At 33.4% G+C, this 15,042-nt stretch overlaps 1 protein-coding gene across 1 annotated transcript; it reads right to left on the minus strand.

Moving 5' to 3' along the window:
• Positions 1-8,331: 8,331 nt before the first annotated feature.
• LOC111410568 (transcription initiation factor TFIID subunit 14b-like) lies at positions 8,332-11,773 on the minus strand. Its single transcript, XM_023040981.1, has 6 exons — positions 11,547-11,773; positions 11,300-11,388; positions 10,964-11,185; positions 10,505-10,689; positions 10,284-10,405; positions 8,332-8,711 (listed from the first exon to the last, which is right to left on the minus strand). The coding sequence occupies exons 1-6, from the start codon at positions 11,577-11,579 to the stop codon at positions 8,625-8,627; spliced, it is 738 nt and encodes a 245-aa protein (XP_022896749.1). The 5' UTR covers positions 11,580-11,773; the 3' UTR covers positions 8,332-8,624.
• Positions 11,774-15,042: the final 3,269 nt, after the last annotated feature.

Consider the following 15,042-nt stretch of genomic DNA (forward strand, 5'->3'; position numbering starts at 1 on the left):
ACGGTTGTCAAGGTATTTATGAAGAGAGTTTGAAGTGAGTGGGGGAGTGGGGGCGGGCCAAAGGACAGCCCATGGGTTTTTTGGGGCTCTGAGAGAGCTTTGCAAGGACAATGTGGGACCCTAAACCCACTGGGATATTAATGTCATACGTTGGTTCTCTTTATCTTGAATTGCTTCATGGGATGTTTTGTTTTGTTAATAATGTTTAATTAGCTAACATTTTGTTTGAACATTGAAGCGGAAAATCCTCTCTATGTTCTGACAAAAATGGTAGCAAAATTCAACACTCCATTCATATTAGCCTCAGACTTGGTTTTCACTGGTGAAAGCCGGTTTGAGGTTTCAACGTCAGACTTTGTATGGTCCTTGTTTCTATTTCCAACATACTGTCTCTACTGTAAACATTGTATTTTTCAACAAATTTAATTCTTGTTCCATATTTATTTGAATAACCGTTCATTTTCTCCGATCGAGAGAATTTACGACATTAGTCCTTCTACTGAAAGTAACACTCTCTTGTCTACATAGGGTCATTCAATAAGAGGTTTGTCTTCTGATATTACCCATATAAGCACTTTGTATACATATATAATTGGAGGTGGAGCCAGCACCCGACGAACCCCTTCTAGCTTCGCTTGTGCTCACGTGGTTGAAGTGTTGACTGCCCACTCAAATCATAATAAATCACATTTCGAGACACTTAAATCTTAACATAACAGATGTCGAGTGGGTCAGTATATTCACACTGTTTCATTCCTATCAACTCCATTTTCAAAGTGTCATGATTTGAATTAACAATTCTATCATGTGTGTGTGTAATGCGTACAGGATCATCAATTTTTTCTTGTAAAAGTGTGTGCCCGAAAAGAATCCATTGTAAATCACGGACTAAAAAAAAGTGTACCGAAAAGTACGAATTCATACATTGTCAATGGAAAGAGTTTGGTCTTTTGTGATTGTTGGACTTGTGATTCTTGAGATAATTAAAGAAAAGCATACATATATATATGTCAAAATTTGCAGAAATCCATGTGCCCATCCGCAGGATTCGATACTTTACTACTTCTGACCCTTTTCATATCTGCCAATAATAGTCAATCTATGCTTATATTAATTTGAAAAGTTTGAATATTTTAGTCGTTCTTTTTCCCTCGTTTTGATCGACTACTCTTAAGTACTAGCTTTGTACCATGATGCTATATTGTTCCTATGTTGTTCTTGTTCTTCACGACCTCTTGTTATGATTTTGATTCTTGATACGTACATGCGAACTGATCATTGTGAAGCTTCTTGAATTTAACATTCATACCTGTGTATTAAGGCCTTCATATATGCAAGATTTTAATCTTTTCTCGTAGAGATTAATGATGCTCGGCAAAAGTAACATTGAAGGATAACTTTCTATTCTTAATAAAGCATTTTTCTCCATTATGATTTCTTCGTGAGAGTTAGGATATGTTGTCTCCATTTGACTGTCCTTGCTATACTACTATCAACATATTTCACAGCTTAACTCTTGCTAAAAAAGTCTATACGACATTTTAAATTTTACGTCTCTTGTAGTGTATCGCGTAGCATCTTGCTATTTGAAATTAGGATAACAGATTGCAATCCCAGCCAAACATGAACAACAAATCTTATCTCAGTTAAAGAGTTAATAGAAGAAAATTATTCATTAAGAATTGAAAGTGAAATAAAGTTGTCCCACAAAAGTTAAAGTTGTCTCATTCTAATCCTTAAATCTGTATCGAGTGACAATTTTGTAGCAACAGTAAGAAGGTAAGGCTGGAATGTGGAGGCCTGTTGGAGAAAAATGGGGCTACCCATGTGGTCCTCCTATTGAAATTAGCAGCAAAAAGGGCCTACCAACACCACCAAATATTGGAAACAGTAATTTGAGCACCACTCGAATTGCCGGAATACTTGCATCTCTGCATGTTCCAAGGCTGAGAAATCCATCCGAAAAAGCTAATGCTTTGCATCCCCATTTTATTTTACATCGATGTAACTTTGTGCAATATTTTGCGGACTGCGTGAGATATACTTCTCTTCGATTAAGCGATTACACCGAACCAACTTTGTGATGGAATAGCTTCCCCAAGTAAACTCTATCAACAAGAAGGATACCCCAAGAAGGGTGTTTGTTCTAATACCAACTGTAAAAATCACTTCGGGTAAAACTCATCCTTAATACCGGCTTGTAAGGTATAGGTAACCAAAGTGCTAAGATTGAAAAATATATCATACTACTATTTATTTATGTCTAATCTTGTTTGCATCGAACATGCTGTAAAGTCCTTAGAAGTGCACGTGACCATATTTAATCAAGAAAATTGTTGCACCCATCGTTCATCTATTATAAACAAACCAAAGATGATGTATATTTTGAGCAAACAAATTTTCATATATAATTGGAGGTGGAGCCAGCACCCGACGAACCCCTTCTAGCTTCGCTTGTGCTCACGTGGTTGAAGTGTTGACTGCCCACTCAAATCATAATAATTCACATTTCGAGACACTTAAATCATGACATAACAGATGTCGAGTGGGTCAGTACATTCACACTGTTTCATTCCTATCAACTCCATTTTCAAAGTGTCATGATTTGAATTAACAATTCTATCATGTGTGTGTGTAATGCGTACAGGATCATCAATTTTTTCTTGTAAAAGTGTGTGCCCGAAAAGAATCCATTGTAAATCACGGACTAAAAAAAAGTGTACCGAAAAGTACGAATTCATACATTGTCAATGGAAAGAGTTTGGTCTTTTGTGATTGTTGGACTTGTGATTCTTGAGATAATTAAAGAAAAGCATACATATATATATGTCAAAATTTGCAGAAATCCATGTGCCCATCCGCAGGATTCGATACTTTACTACTTCTGACCCTTTTCATATCTGCCAATAATAGTCAATCTATGCTTATATTAATTTGAAAAGTTTGAATATTTTAGTCGTTCTTTTTCCCTCGTTTTGATCGACTACTCTTAAGTACTAGCTTTGTACCATGATGCTATATTGTTCCTATGTTGTTCTTGTTCTTCACGACCTCTTGTTATGATTTTGATTCTTGATACGTACATGCGAACTGATCATTGTGAAGCTTCTTGAATTTAACATTCATACCTGTGTATTAAGGCCTTCATATATGCAAGATTTTAATCTTTTCTCGTAGAGATTAATGATGCTCGGCAAAAGTAACATTGAAGGATAACTTTCTATTCTTAATAAAGCATTTTTCTCCATTATGATTTCTTCGTGAGAGTTAGGATATGTTGTCTCCATTTGACTGTCCTTGCTATACTACTATCAACATATTTCACAGCTTAACTCTTGCTAAAAAAGTCTATACGACATTTTAAATTTTACGTCTCTTGTAGTGTATCGCGTAGCATCTTGCTATTTGAAATTAGGATAACAGATTGCAATCCCAGCCAAACATGAACAACAAATCTTATCTCAGTTAAAGAGTTAATTGAAGAAAATTATTCATTAAGAATTGAAAGTGAAATAAAGATGTCCCACAAAAGTTAAAGTTGTCTCATTCTAATCCTTAAATCTATATCGAGTGACAATTTTGTAGCAACAGTAAGAAGGTAAGGCTGGAATGTGGAGGCCTGTTGGAGAAAGGTGGGCCTACCCATGTGGTCCTCCTATTGAAATTAGCAGCAAAAAGGGCCTACCAACACCACCAAATATTGGAAACAGTAATTTGAGCACCACTCGAATTGCCGGAATACTTGCATCTCTGCATGTTCCAAGGCTGAGAAATCCATCCGAAAAAGCTAATGCTTTGCATCCCCATTTTATTTTACATCGATGTAACTTTGTGCAATATTTTGCGGACTGCGTGAGATATACTTCTCTTCGATTAAGCGATTACACCGAACCAACTTTGTGATGGAATAGCTTCCCCAAGTAAACTCTATCAACAACAAGGATACCCCAAGAAGGGTGTTTGTTCTAATACCAACTGTAAAAATCACTTCGGGTAAAACTCATCCTTAATACCGGCTTGTAAGGTATAGGTAACCAAAGTGCTAAGATTGAAAAATATATCATACTACTATTTATTTATGTCTAATCTTGTTTGCATCGAACATGCTGTAAAGTCCTTAGAAGTGCACGTGACCATATTTAATCAAGAAAATTGTTGCACCCATCGTTCATCTATTATAAACAAACCAAAGATGATGTATATTTTGAGCAAACAAATTTTACTAATATAGAGAAAGATATTCCAAATAACTATATACTCGACTCAACATCGAATCCTGCGAGTAAATTAATAGCTATATATAGTAAATCCTTAAAAGTAGTGAAATTTACCTATATATCATATACAAGGAGGGTAGACGGTGGTAGCTGAAAAATGGAATATTATCCAAATAGTAAAAATATTAGAAATAGAAGGACGAAAAAGAGAAAGATGGTGCACATGGTAGATGGTCCCTAAAAAATGTGGTGCTCTGCACAAACAAAATCATAAAAACGAATTTTCCTTTTTGAATTGATGGTGACCCAGCAATCCGTATTCCACATGAACCCATGTTACTCTTCTTCTAAAACATTACTATACTAAGGCCCTATGAAATCACTCCTAACAACTTCAGTTGTCACCTTAACTTCCTTGTACTGAATACATTCTTATTATAAGATCACCCGGAATTTCTAGATTGTGTGAACTTCAATAAAAATCAACATATTTTGATACAATTACGAACAGATTGCTCGAAGCTATTAACCATGTAAATATAGTAGTGTTAATTTAGTTGAGGCTAATCAATCTTGATAAGCCACATTAGTAGCGTTACAATTTGTACTCACTCTTTAGATTTCTAACCATGGAGGAGGATTTATAATCACAAGCAATAATTCGTGATGTTTTGTTTGAAGCAATTGTTTGAGTTCCTCATAGAAATGAAGAGGGTTTGCTTTAGGGAATGGTTTCATTTTATAAGAAGTGTTTGAATTAACTCCTACTCATATTTCTTCCGAGATGAAAGCTGTCTTTTCAAATCATCGTCCCAATAAAAAGCATTCTTGCCCTATGCTTGGTTGAAATCATCTTTCATATTCTTTCCTCCAACCTTGCTACTAAGAAAGATGTTTGTTATGCCTCGTCACCAAGGCTCAAGAAGAGGCCCACATGCAGTCATCCAGAAGCCCAACTAAAGGCCCACACTCCATGTCATCAAAGATGATGAAGCAAAGAAGCATCAACCGAAGCGTCACTTGAAGTTAAAGCACGGTGATCGAAGCGACGCAAATCCTGCTACAAGCCATTCATAGGTAGGCAATCCACCGTTTTCAACCGAAGCATCATGCAAGAGCCCGAAGTCCATATGTTCGAAGTGGATAACTCCTAGCCATAAAGTGATTAATGTAACCTCTTACAGCAGCATAATGTCTAGTCTTATCAACGACATCATAGATACACAGACCTATGGAGTGATTCTTTTTAGATTACATTAAATGTTGCACGTCCTATAATGTATGAAGTGATGTCTATGATGGAACACTTCATTCATTAGGATGAAGTCACATATCTCTTCATCCAATTACTACCACTTCATACATACTACTATAAAAGCTCACGACTCTCACCAACTCGAAAGTAGTGCAATTTTCACTCTCGAATTGAAAGACTGCTCTCATCTTTATACATTCGCCCGATGTTTGAACACTTTAGTGGCTTGCATCTTAAAGCTCATCCCACATTCACTATATTTTTCCTCGTTGCCTGATTTAACCGAAGTGCTTGTGATTTCCTCCCCTCACCGTCGAAGAAGCCCACGAGTGATTAATGATTTGTCCAATTGTGTAAGAAAGGAATTTACGTGGATGTTGCTAAATCCGAAGTCTATTAACCACGTCGAAAGTACAAAAATCGAGGTCAACATTGTTCACTTCTTAAAAGACGTGATATGTCTTGGGCTTAGCCAAATTTATTATTATGTGGGTTTTTTATACAATTATATTTAGTGGAAATTACAAAAAACCCTAACATTAAAATCTAGAGTTCAGAAATCATAGAGGAAGTTTAACATTTCAGAAATCAGAAAATTTATTTTAATTAATATTTTATTAATAACCCACGCCATCGATTTTCACGCCAAACCTAATCCCTTTCCTCTTTAGAGCCTGTTTGTGAGTGATTTTGAGAATTGATTTTTTGACTTTTAGGAGAAAAGTGGGGTCCACCTATGAAAGAAGAAGTCAAAAATGACGGCTGAAATAATGAAATAATGGTCAAAAAATCAATTTTTTTGGTGAAAAAATCGGGCCAAACAAACTCTTATTCTCTCTCTCTCTCTCTCTCTCTCTTTACCTCTTCTTCTTCTTCACACTCTCTCTCTCTACCCTAAATCCCTAATCAGGGGCCAATTTGATATGGAAACAAATTGGTCGCTTGATGTCAAAATTGAAGGAGTTTGTTTGGTGGTTGAAAATAGTGTGGTGGTGCAAAGGGCGGCGATGGTGGAAGTGGTGACGACGGCAGTGAGGTGATGGCGGTTTGATTTGTTGGTAGATCTTGTGGTTTTGTTCTGGTTTGTTGGTGATATATCGTTTTCAGACTAGATAAAGCACACCGCCTTCACCCTCTCTTTCACATTCTCTCCTCCTAGCTTTGCTTGCAGCGACGATTTTGATTTGTTGGTAGATCTTGCGTATTTTTTTTTCTTTTTTGCTAATGGTTGTTTGACGGTGGCTCTAGCAATGGGTGGTGTTTGGACGGTGAGGTGCGATGGTCGATCTAGTGGTGGTTGATGGCAGTTTTGGTACGATCGTGGCTTGTGGTGGGTTTGGGTTGTGATTCGGTGAACAGGGAGGAGGCGGGGTGGTGTGATGTTGGTAGTGGTCGTGGTGTGATGTTGGTGGTGGTTGGGGCGATAGTGGTGGTCGCAAATGGTGGTATCGATCTGCGGTGACGATGGTGGTCTTGTGGTTTGTTTTTCATTGTTTTTGGTGATTTGTCATGTGGTGGTGGTCTGTGTTACAACGGTGAGGGGTGGCTGGTAGTGTTGGTGGTCACAGATTATTTGGTCCATTGTGACCATTAAATTAATTAATTTGTGATTGATAAATAATATGTGATCAATGAAAAAAATAAATTGTGACTAATGTGACCTAAAAACATATTAATTTTCGACCTTTTAATAAACTGTGACGTATAATATTTGTATGTGATCGATATATAAATTGTGACATATTAATTTTTGATCTGTGACTAGGAAGCAAATTGTGACCTATAAAATTTTTGAATTGTGACCATAAAATAATTTGTGGCATTTAAAAATTATGATTTGTGATTAAAAATAATATATGACTAATTAAATTGTGAATCTGTGACCAAATTGTATGGATATGTGACCATAATATATTTAATTAATAAAATATATAATTAATTAATTAAATTATAAATAAATGTTATTAATAATTTATTAAATAAATTAAATCATAAATTTTGGAGAGTTTGTTCACATATGAAAACTGCATGTTTGTTGGGAATATGCAACGAAATCCTGTCTCTCTCTCTCTCTCTCTCTCTCTCTCTCTCTCTCTCTCTCTGAGTATTGAAATTACAAACCTCCCATCTTAAAATTGAAATACAGCATGCTTAATATCTGGATTATGAAATTTTTCCCTTATATAATTACTTATTTTGCACGGTGCAGGCCAAGAGCCACGAGTCTACAAGCCATAGAGTAAAGCCCAACACTACCACTCTTCACAGGTGAGCTGATCCAACACCGAGCTTTTTTCATTGGTCGGGCCGGGCCACCCAGGCCAACACCAACGAGTCCGCAAGCCATAGCGACAAGCCCGCCATGACGACTCTTAACAGCGAGTGACCCTGCACTAGGCCACATTTACGGGCCGACTGGGCAGCTTGATCCACTTTTACACACCAATGTTAAACGCAAGAAGACTTAGTTCATCGTAGTTTACCGTTCAAGTGATATTAATGAATTGGGGATAGCTGTGTGAAGGGCACACAACATTATTGAATAACATGTTATGAAAATATAATTAAGAATAAGAACTCATCCCTGTTCCCTCAGCAATACAAGCAGCAAACAAATGAACGAGCATAGAACCCTCAGCAGATGCTTTATTCATAAATTACAGATATTTTATTCATAAATTACAATTTTTAGACTCAATCAAGTAGTGAACTTTTGGTATTTACAGGTACATAATGAAGAGAAAAATCAGATATCCTTCGTGTCATCTGATGGGAACACTCAACAGAGAACCTGGACCGTTCATATAAATTCTCTGATCGTGAGTGGAGTTAAGCCTAGTGAAATCACAAAAGAGCAAATTCCAGAATGTAAAATAACTTCATAACAAGAAATGCATACTCTAGAGAGTCTTTGAGCACATGGTTCAACCATACGACATAATGCAGTCTGAACCTTAAGCAAACTCTCAAATAAAAATCTACTATATACACATCACATCATCAATTGCATTACATTTTCACAATAATTATGTCTTACGCTTTCTTATCTGGCAAGAAAATGGAACAAGTACAAAGTTTTCCTCGGTGTAGTGAATTAACATTACAAGAATCTCAGAATAAGAATATTTCTCATAATGAGATATAGTGCGCATTTACAGGTCAGAGGTAGATTTCAGCTGTGGAGGCTGCCCCTCCACCAAACTCAACTGCCTTCTGAGTCTTGCAATTTGAGCTTGCACCTGTGGCATTCGTATGAACTGTCAAATGAACAATACTTGGAAGAATTTAAGAGAAACAAAGCTTGGGATGTCACAAACTCAAATGATTACTAGGGATGTAATAATTTGCTCAGATAAAAGTGAGCGTGAAAGTTTTCATATTATAATACTAGTAGAACTAAAACATCCTATAGAAATTAACATGATAAATGATTATGTGGCACAATTTTTCTTATATGTTCTAATATTAGCAAGCTAAAAATTGCTCTAATGGCACTTGTCATCCAGGCCCTCAAAAAATGTGAAATTTGAAAGCTTCAAGTCCATTTAATATCTAAATATTTAGGAACTTTCAAAAAAATCATTTTTAAATGCCAAGATGAAAAATGACATTCTTCTTAGCTTTGTTACTAATATGTCAGTTTACTTGTTATGACAAACCCGAATAACTTGACCCTCAACTCGACCAGGTGAAGATAATAGAAACTCTGTACAAGTTTTATTTTATTCTTCCACTGTCTTCATATACATAAAAAAACCTCAAAACTCAAACTTTAAAAATTTATTTCCTACGTTTACTGGCTTCCAAAATTGCCTACATGAGAACATGTTTCAGGAATAAAGCTGACAATGAAGAAATTAGAAATTATCCATCTTCAAACAGCGGGAAAAAAATTTCAAATTTCGAGTAGGAAAGATAAATTAAAGAATGGACGTTAACTCTGTGAAAATTTTAAAAGAAGGGTACTTCTCATTTTATGTCATTACTAAGGTCTTTCAATAATTTCCTCTCAAAAATTTGAAACTCATCTGGTTGATTACACCTAATGTTTCTTTTTCACTTCTCCTATAAGTTCTGTGCAGGATCATACATAGATGCATGATGCTAAGAAACAAAGTTGTAACAAAGTGAAAGTTAGTGATTCCAGTTAGATTATTGCTCTTCTGGAGTAAAATTCAATTCTCTCTAAGAGGTTAGTTTAACTGTTCAAATTTAACCCTTTTTTACCAAATCCTGTTTTGTCTGCCTCAAGAAAACATAGAGTTAATGTCCGTTGTAGTGCATACAAAACGAACTCATGGAAGCAGAGAGAGAGCATTATCTCAGTTAATCCGTCAGTCACATTTTTATGATATAATACGGTGGACACAGTTTCCAATACTGAAAATGCGCCCAACACACATTATAAATTATTTGGCCTTGTTGCCAGGGGAACAGTTCCACCATGCCAGAGAGTTGTTTTACTCAAGAATGTGATACCTTGATAATGCACTTGCTAAATTGAAGTTCTATCAATTGCATAATTTCCATCCACCTTAGCAAGCGTGGTTTCATATCAAGGCATCTTGGGATAAATTCGACTCTTTTCTGATTATATTCACTTTTCCTAAATTTCACATTATGTATATTGATAAATTTCCACAGCCCTGTAGAAGGGGAAAGTTCCCTTCCTAATGCAAACAATTTTGAAGGTAAAATTCCTGTATATTTAATCTGCGTAAAGATAACAAGTAGAAAATTTTCAGGACAATCATGGACAGGGATATCTCAACAAGAAGAATATAGAAGCACAATTAAATCCATTAAGAGACCTGTTGGCGAGCACCAGCAAGTATTAATAGTTCATCTGCCTCAGAAAAATTGCCAAACCACTGGCTCAACGGATGATCATTGGTGTCACCTCTCTTCCTTTTGTCAACATCATCCATTGGCACTAGAGATGAGCACAGAAAACATGTTGAAGTTTGGTGAATTTAAAAATCCTTAACAACCAAGAAAATAAGAACCAAGAAAAGAAAGGAAAAAAACACACCAGGAGGCAAAGTAATGCCCGCAGGTAGTCTAGGCTCAATAACTGCAGGATGATTTTTCACTCGTGATAAAAATCCCTCAGAAGGCTCAAGGAAAACAATTTCATCGTAGGATTCCACAACAACAGGCTTCTTAGTGGACAAAGGGCCAGACTCATCCCCTGGGTATAACTTCAAATGATGATACCTGTATGCAATTCATCCTTTCAATCTCAACATTTTATAGGGACAACCCATGAAAATGAAGAAGCCTATTCATTAGTTATTGTATTTAAGCTAAAAGATTAATATCAGCAAACTCATAAGTAAAGTTTGAAATTGAGGGCTAAGAACCATGATCGCATCATTCCAACTCTAACGTTCAAATCTATGTTGCTAGCCGCAATTGCAGTTCTAAGCAGCATTGATTGACACACAGAGAGAGAGAGAGAAAGAGAGAGAGAGAAGCAGCAGCAGCTCACAAGTGCAATGGATTATCAGTAACGTCACTGTGGAAATGAAGAGTGATGATAATTTCAAATTCACCCCATCCAGACTCAGATAACTCGAAAGGAGGGCTTTCAACAGTCCTAGTTGGGTTATTAAAACTGGAATGCAATTGGAAAACAGCACGCTTTATCACCACACCCAGGTCCTCATTTCCTGCTCCTCGAACATAAACCGTCCATTTATGAGACTGGTAACTACCCATAAAACAAAAAAGAACTAAATGTCAAAGAAGCAAATCATCAAACATTTCGCGGGCAATTTCAATACCATCAAATAAGGAAAAGAAAAAAATAGAAAAAGTTACTTACTCGCTTGCCTTCTTCCCAAGCCAAAATGCGATATTACCGTACACAATTGGTACAACAATTTCTGAATCTTTAACCTTCCTAGCCATGTTCTGTACAAATCCAATTACAAATAAACAAAATTCCAGAAAATTTATATACTATTCATGAGGTACATAGAAATTTTTTTGAACTAACGGGTAAGTTGATTTTGTTAAATTGATTAATGGACTAGTCTTAAAACTTTGAAACTCTAAGTGAAAAAACTTACCTTTTTCTCACTCTCATCTGAGGATTTAAGCATTTCTGTGCGAATCGATTAGAGGAAGGGACTACTGATGTCTGGCTGCTCTTCTGAGGGTTTCAAAGCATTCAATTTGAGGAATTATAAACTGATCGACGTGCAGTTTTACAATTCATCAATACCGAAGTGTATGCATGTACTGTACTGGAATGATATAACGAGGGTTCGAAAGGGCTCATGTAAATTTTCTCTCTTTAGTTACGTGTATTTTCCGTGCTATATAAAAAAGGGGAATATGAGAACACTGCAGAAAGCAACAATATCTTGATTCATTTTTATTGTAATATTTTTGTTTTGTTTTATTTTGTTTTTTCAATTGGGGGCCAAAAATCACGCCGTTTGCTTGATATATATTTTATTTTGTTATACACTACCTTCAAATTTACTGCAACACGTAATTTTCATTCCTCCCCCACTCCGATATAGATATATATAGTAAGGATATAAGAAAAAAATTACTTATATATATATATATATGCGACAGAAATTTTTTTACAACATATTACTTGTAAGTAAAAAATTTGAAGAGAAAAGAATTAAAAAGAATTTTAAATTGAAAAAAAATTATAACGTAAAACTATACAGCAAAAAAAAGAAGTAATCTCTCCGTGCATGGAGGAAAGAAAAAAAAATTAGGAAGGACTCCGTGCACGGAGAGAGAAATAAATTTTTTATTTATTTATATTTTTATGTTCATTTTCATGCTCATTACGGGATATCAAATGAAATCGAAATATTACATTCTTAATATCGTTTTGAAGTACTCGCGGCATAATATTGCACGTAACGGTGCGTGAAACGGTCAATCGTAGCAAATGTTATGGGACGTCAAAATAGGCATTTTCAAACTATATTTCAAAATTTTCGATAACAAGCTAACTTTAAAAATTTATCGACGATTGTACGATAATAGAATTGATAAATATTTTACATTCTCTTCAAACTCATTTTGAGAACTATATTGTAGAGATATCGAATGATTTAAATAGATATCAAAAATAGTTAAACGAATATTAAACGTATGTGTTAAAAAATACGCACAAGTCGTTTTTCTTAAAAAAATTAATTATTTTATTATTATTTCGAAATTTTCAATAACAAGTTAACTTTAAAAATTCCTCGACGATTGTACGATAGTCGAATCGATAAATGTTTTACATTTTCTCGAAACTCATTTTGAGAACTATATTGTAGAGATATCAGATGATCTAAATAAATATCGAAAATAATTAAACGGAGATTAAACGTATGTGTTAAAAATGCGTATAGATCGTTTTTCTTAAAAAAATCAATTATTTTATTACTATTTATTCTTTTTTCGCAACAATTTTCTCAATGCATCATTTTGCTCAAAAAAATTATGTGGTATGATAAAAAAATTTCTCCATGTACGGAGTGAATATGTTTTTTTTCATCATTTTATATATTGAATTATTACTAGAAAAATAAATTTTATCTCAAACTATTAAAAAATATTGATTAATAAAAAAAAATTTGAAGAAAAAAATTAAAAAAAATTCTAAATTGAAAAAACTATTATTTATAACGTAAAACTACACAGAAATTTTTTTTCTCAAATCTAAGTTTCTATTTGGAATTATTAAGAGAAAAGAATTATAAATTGAAAAAAAAAATTATAATGTGAACAATAAAAATTAAAATTCTTTTTAATTTTTTTTTTCAATTTTTTTTACTTAAAAGTAACTTTTTGTAAAATATTTTTTTTATTTTTTTTTATATAAAAGTAATTTTTTTCTTATATCCCTGCTATATATCCCTATTATATAAGAGTGGTTGAGCATGGAGTGGTGTGAGATATGAAAATTACGTATTGCAGCAGTTTCTTACAGTATAATAAAATATTTTAAAGTAAATTTTTTTTTTCTATATTTCGACTTCGTTTAATTATGTTTTATTACAGTATAATAAAATATTTTAAAGTTAATATTAAGTTTTATTATGAAAAGAAAAGAATTAAAAAATTTTAAAGTAAAAAAAAAAATATTTAAGAATGCAATTCCTAAATAAAAAATAAATAAATTAAAAGTATCTCTCCGTTCACGGAGACTTTTTGCCTTCGTGTCTCCCCCATGCACGCGGACTTTTTGTCTCCGTACATAGAGTAATTTTTTTTTTGTTTGATATTTGTGTTGTTTACATTATAAATTTTTTTCTAATTTAAAATTCTTTTCTCTTAATAATTTCAAATAGAGACTTAGATTCGAGAATTTTTTTTTGCTTTGTAGTTTGACGTTATAAATAATCGTTTTTTCAATTTAAAATTCTTTTTTCTTCAAATTTTTTCTTAAAATAACTTTTTCTAAAATATTTTATGTCTTATACTATCTCTATTTTTTAATTTTTTTTTATATAAAAGTGGTTTTTCTTTTCTTATATCTTACTATATATATCTATATAAGAATGGTTGAGCACGGAGTGAGGGGTGGTATGAAAATTGCGTGTTACAGTAGTTTCCTGCAGTATAATAAAATATATAGCAGGCAAGACAAACGACGTCGTTTTTGTGGGGGGCAAAAAGGACGCCGTTTCCCTTGCCTACTATATATTTTATTATTATATTTAAGAAAGAACAATCTAAATTTACTGCAATACGCAACTTTTCATATCTACCACCAAATATTTAAAGCAATATTATTATTATAAAATTAAATATTATCTGAAATGATTGAAAAATAAAAATACTAATAATATAAGATAGAAAAATATTTCTAAGAGGTAAAAAGTTACTTGTGAGTAAAAAAATTAAAGAGAAAGAAATTAAAAAAGAATTTTAACTTGAAAAGAAAAATTATTTATAATGCAAATCAAAACTAAGTTTCTGTTTGGAATTATTAAGAGAAAAGAATTTTAAATTGAAAAAAAAATTATAATGTAAACAACAAAAATATTTAAAAAAAATAAAAAATAGTTAAACGGAGATTAAACGTATATGTTAAAAAATACGCATAAGTCGTTTTTTTTTAAAAATCAATTATTTTATTACTATTTTGAAATTTTCGTTAACAAGCTAATTTTAAAAATTCGTCGACGATTGTACAATAGTCGAACCATAAATGTTTTACATTCTCTCGAAACTCATTTTGAGCACTATATCATAGGGACATCAAATGATCTAAATAAATATCGAAAATAGTTAAACGGACATTAAATGTATGTGTTAAAAAATGCGTATAAGTCATTTTTTCTTTAAAAAATTAATTTGTTATTACTATTTATTATTTTTTCACAACATTTTTCTCAATACATCATTTTACTCAAACAAATTATGCGATATGACGTAATTTTTTTTTCAATTATTTAAAATTTCATTTTTTTCCAAGTGGGGAGCAAAAACGATGCGTTCCTCCGTACATAGAGTGCATGGATTAGAGATGGCAACGGTTTGGCTCGGAGTCGATTCGGCTAAAACTATTTCCGAACCACCGATTTTTTAGCCATACCA

This window comes from Olea europaea, chromosome 15 (assembly GCF_002742605.1).
Source record: "Olea europaea var. sylvestris chromosome 15, O_europaea_v1, whole genome shotgun sequence".
In the NCBI taxonomy this organism is placed as follows: domain Eukaryota; kingdom Viridiplantae; phylum Streptophyta; class Magnoliopsida; order Lamiales; family Oleaceae; genus Olea; species Olea europaea.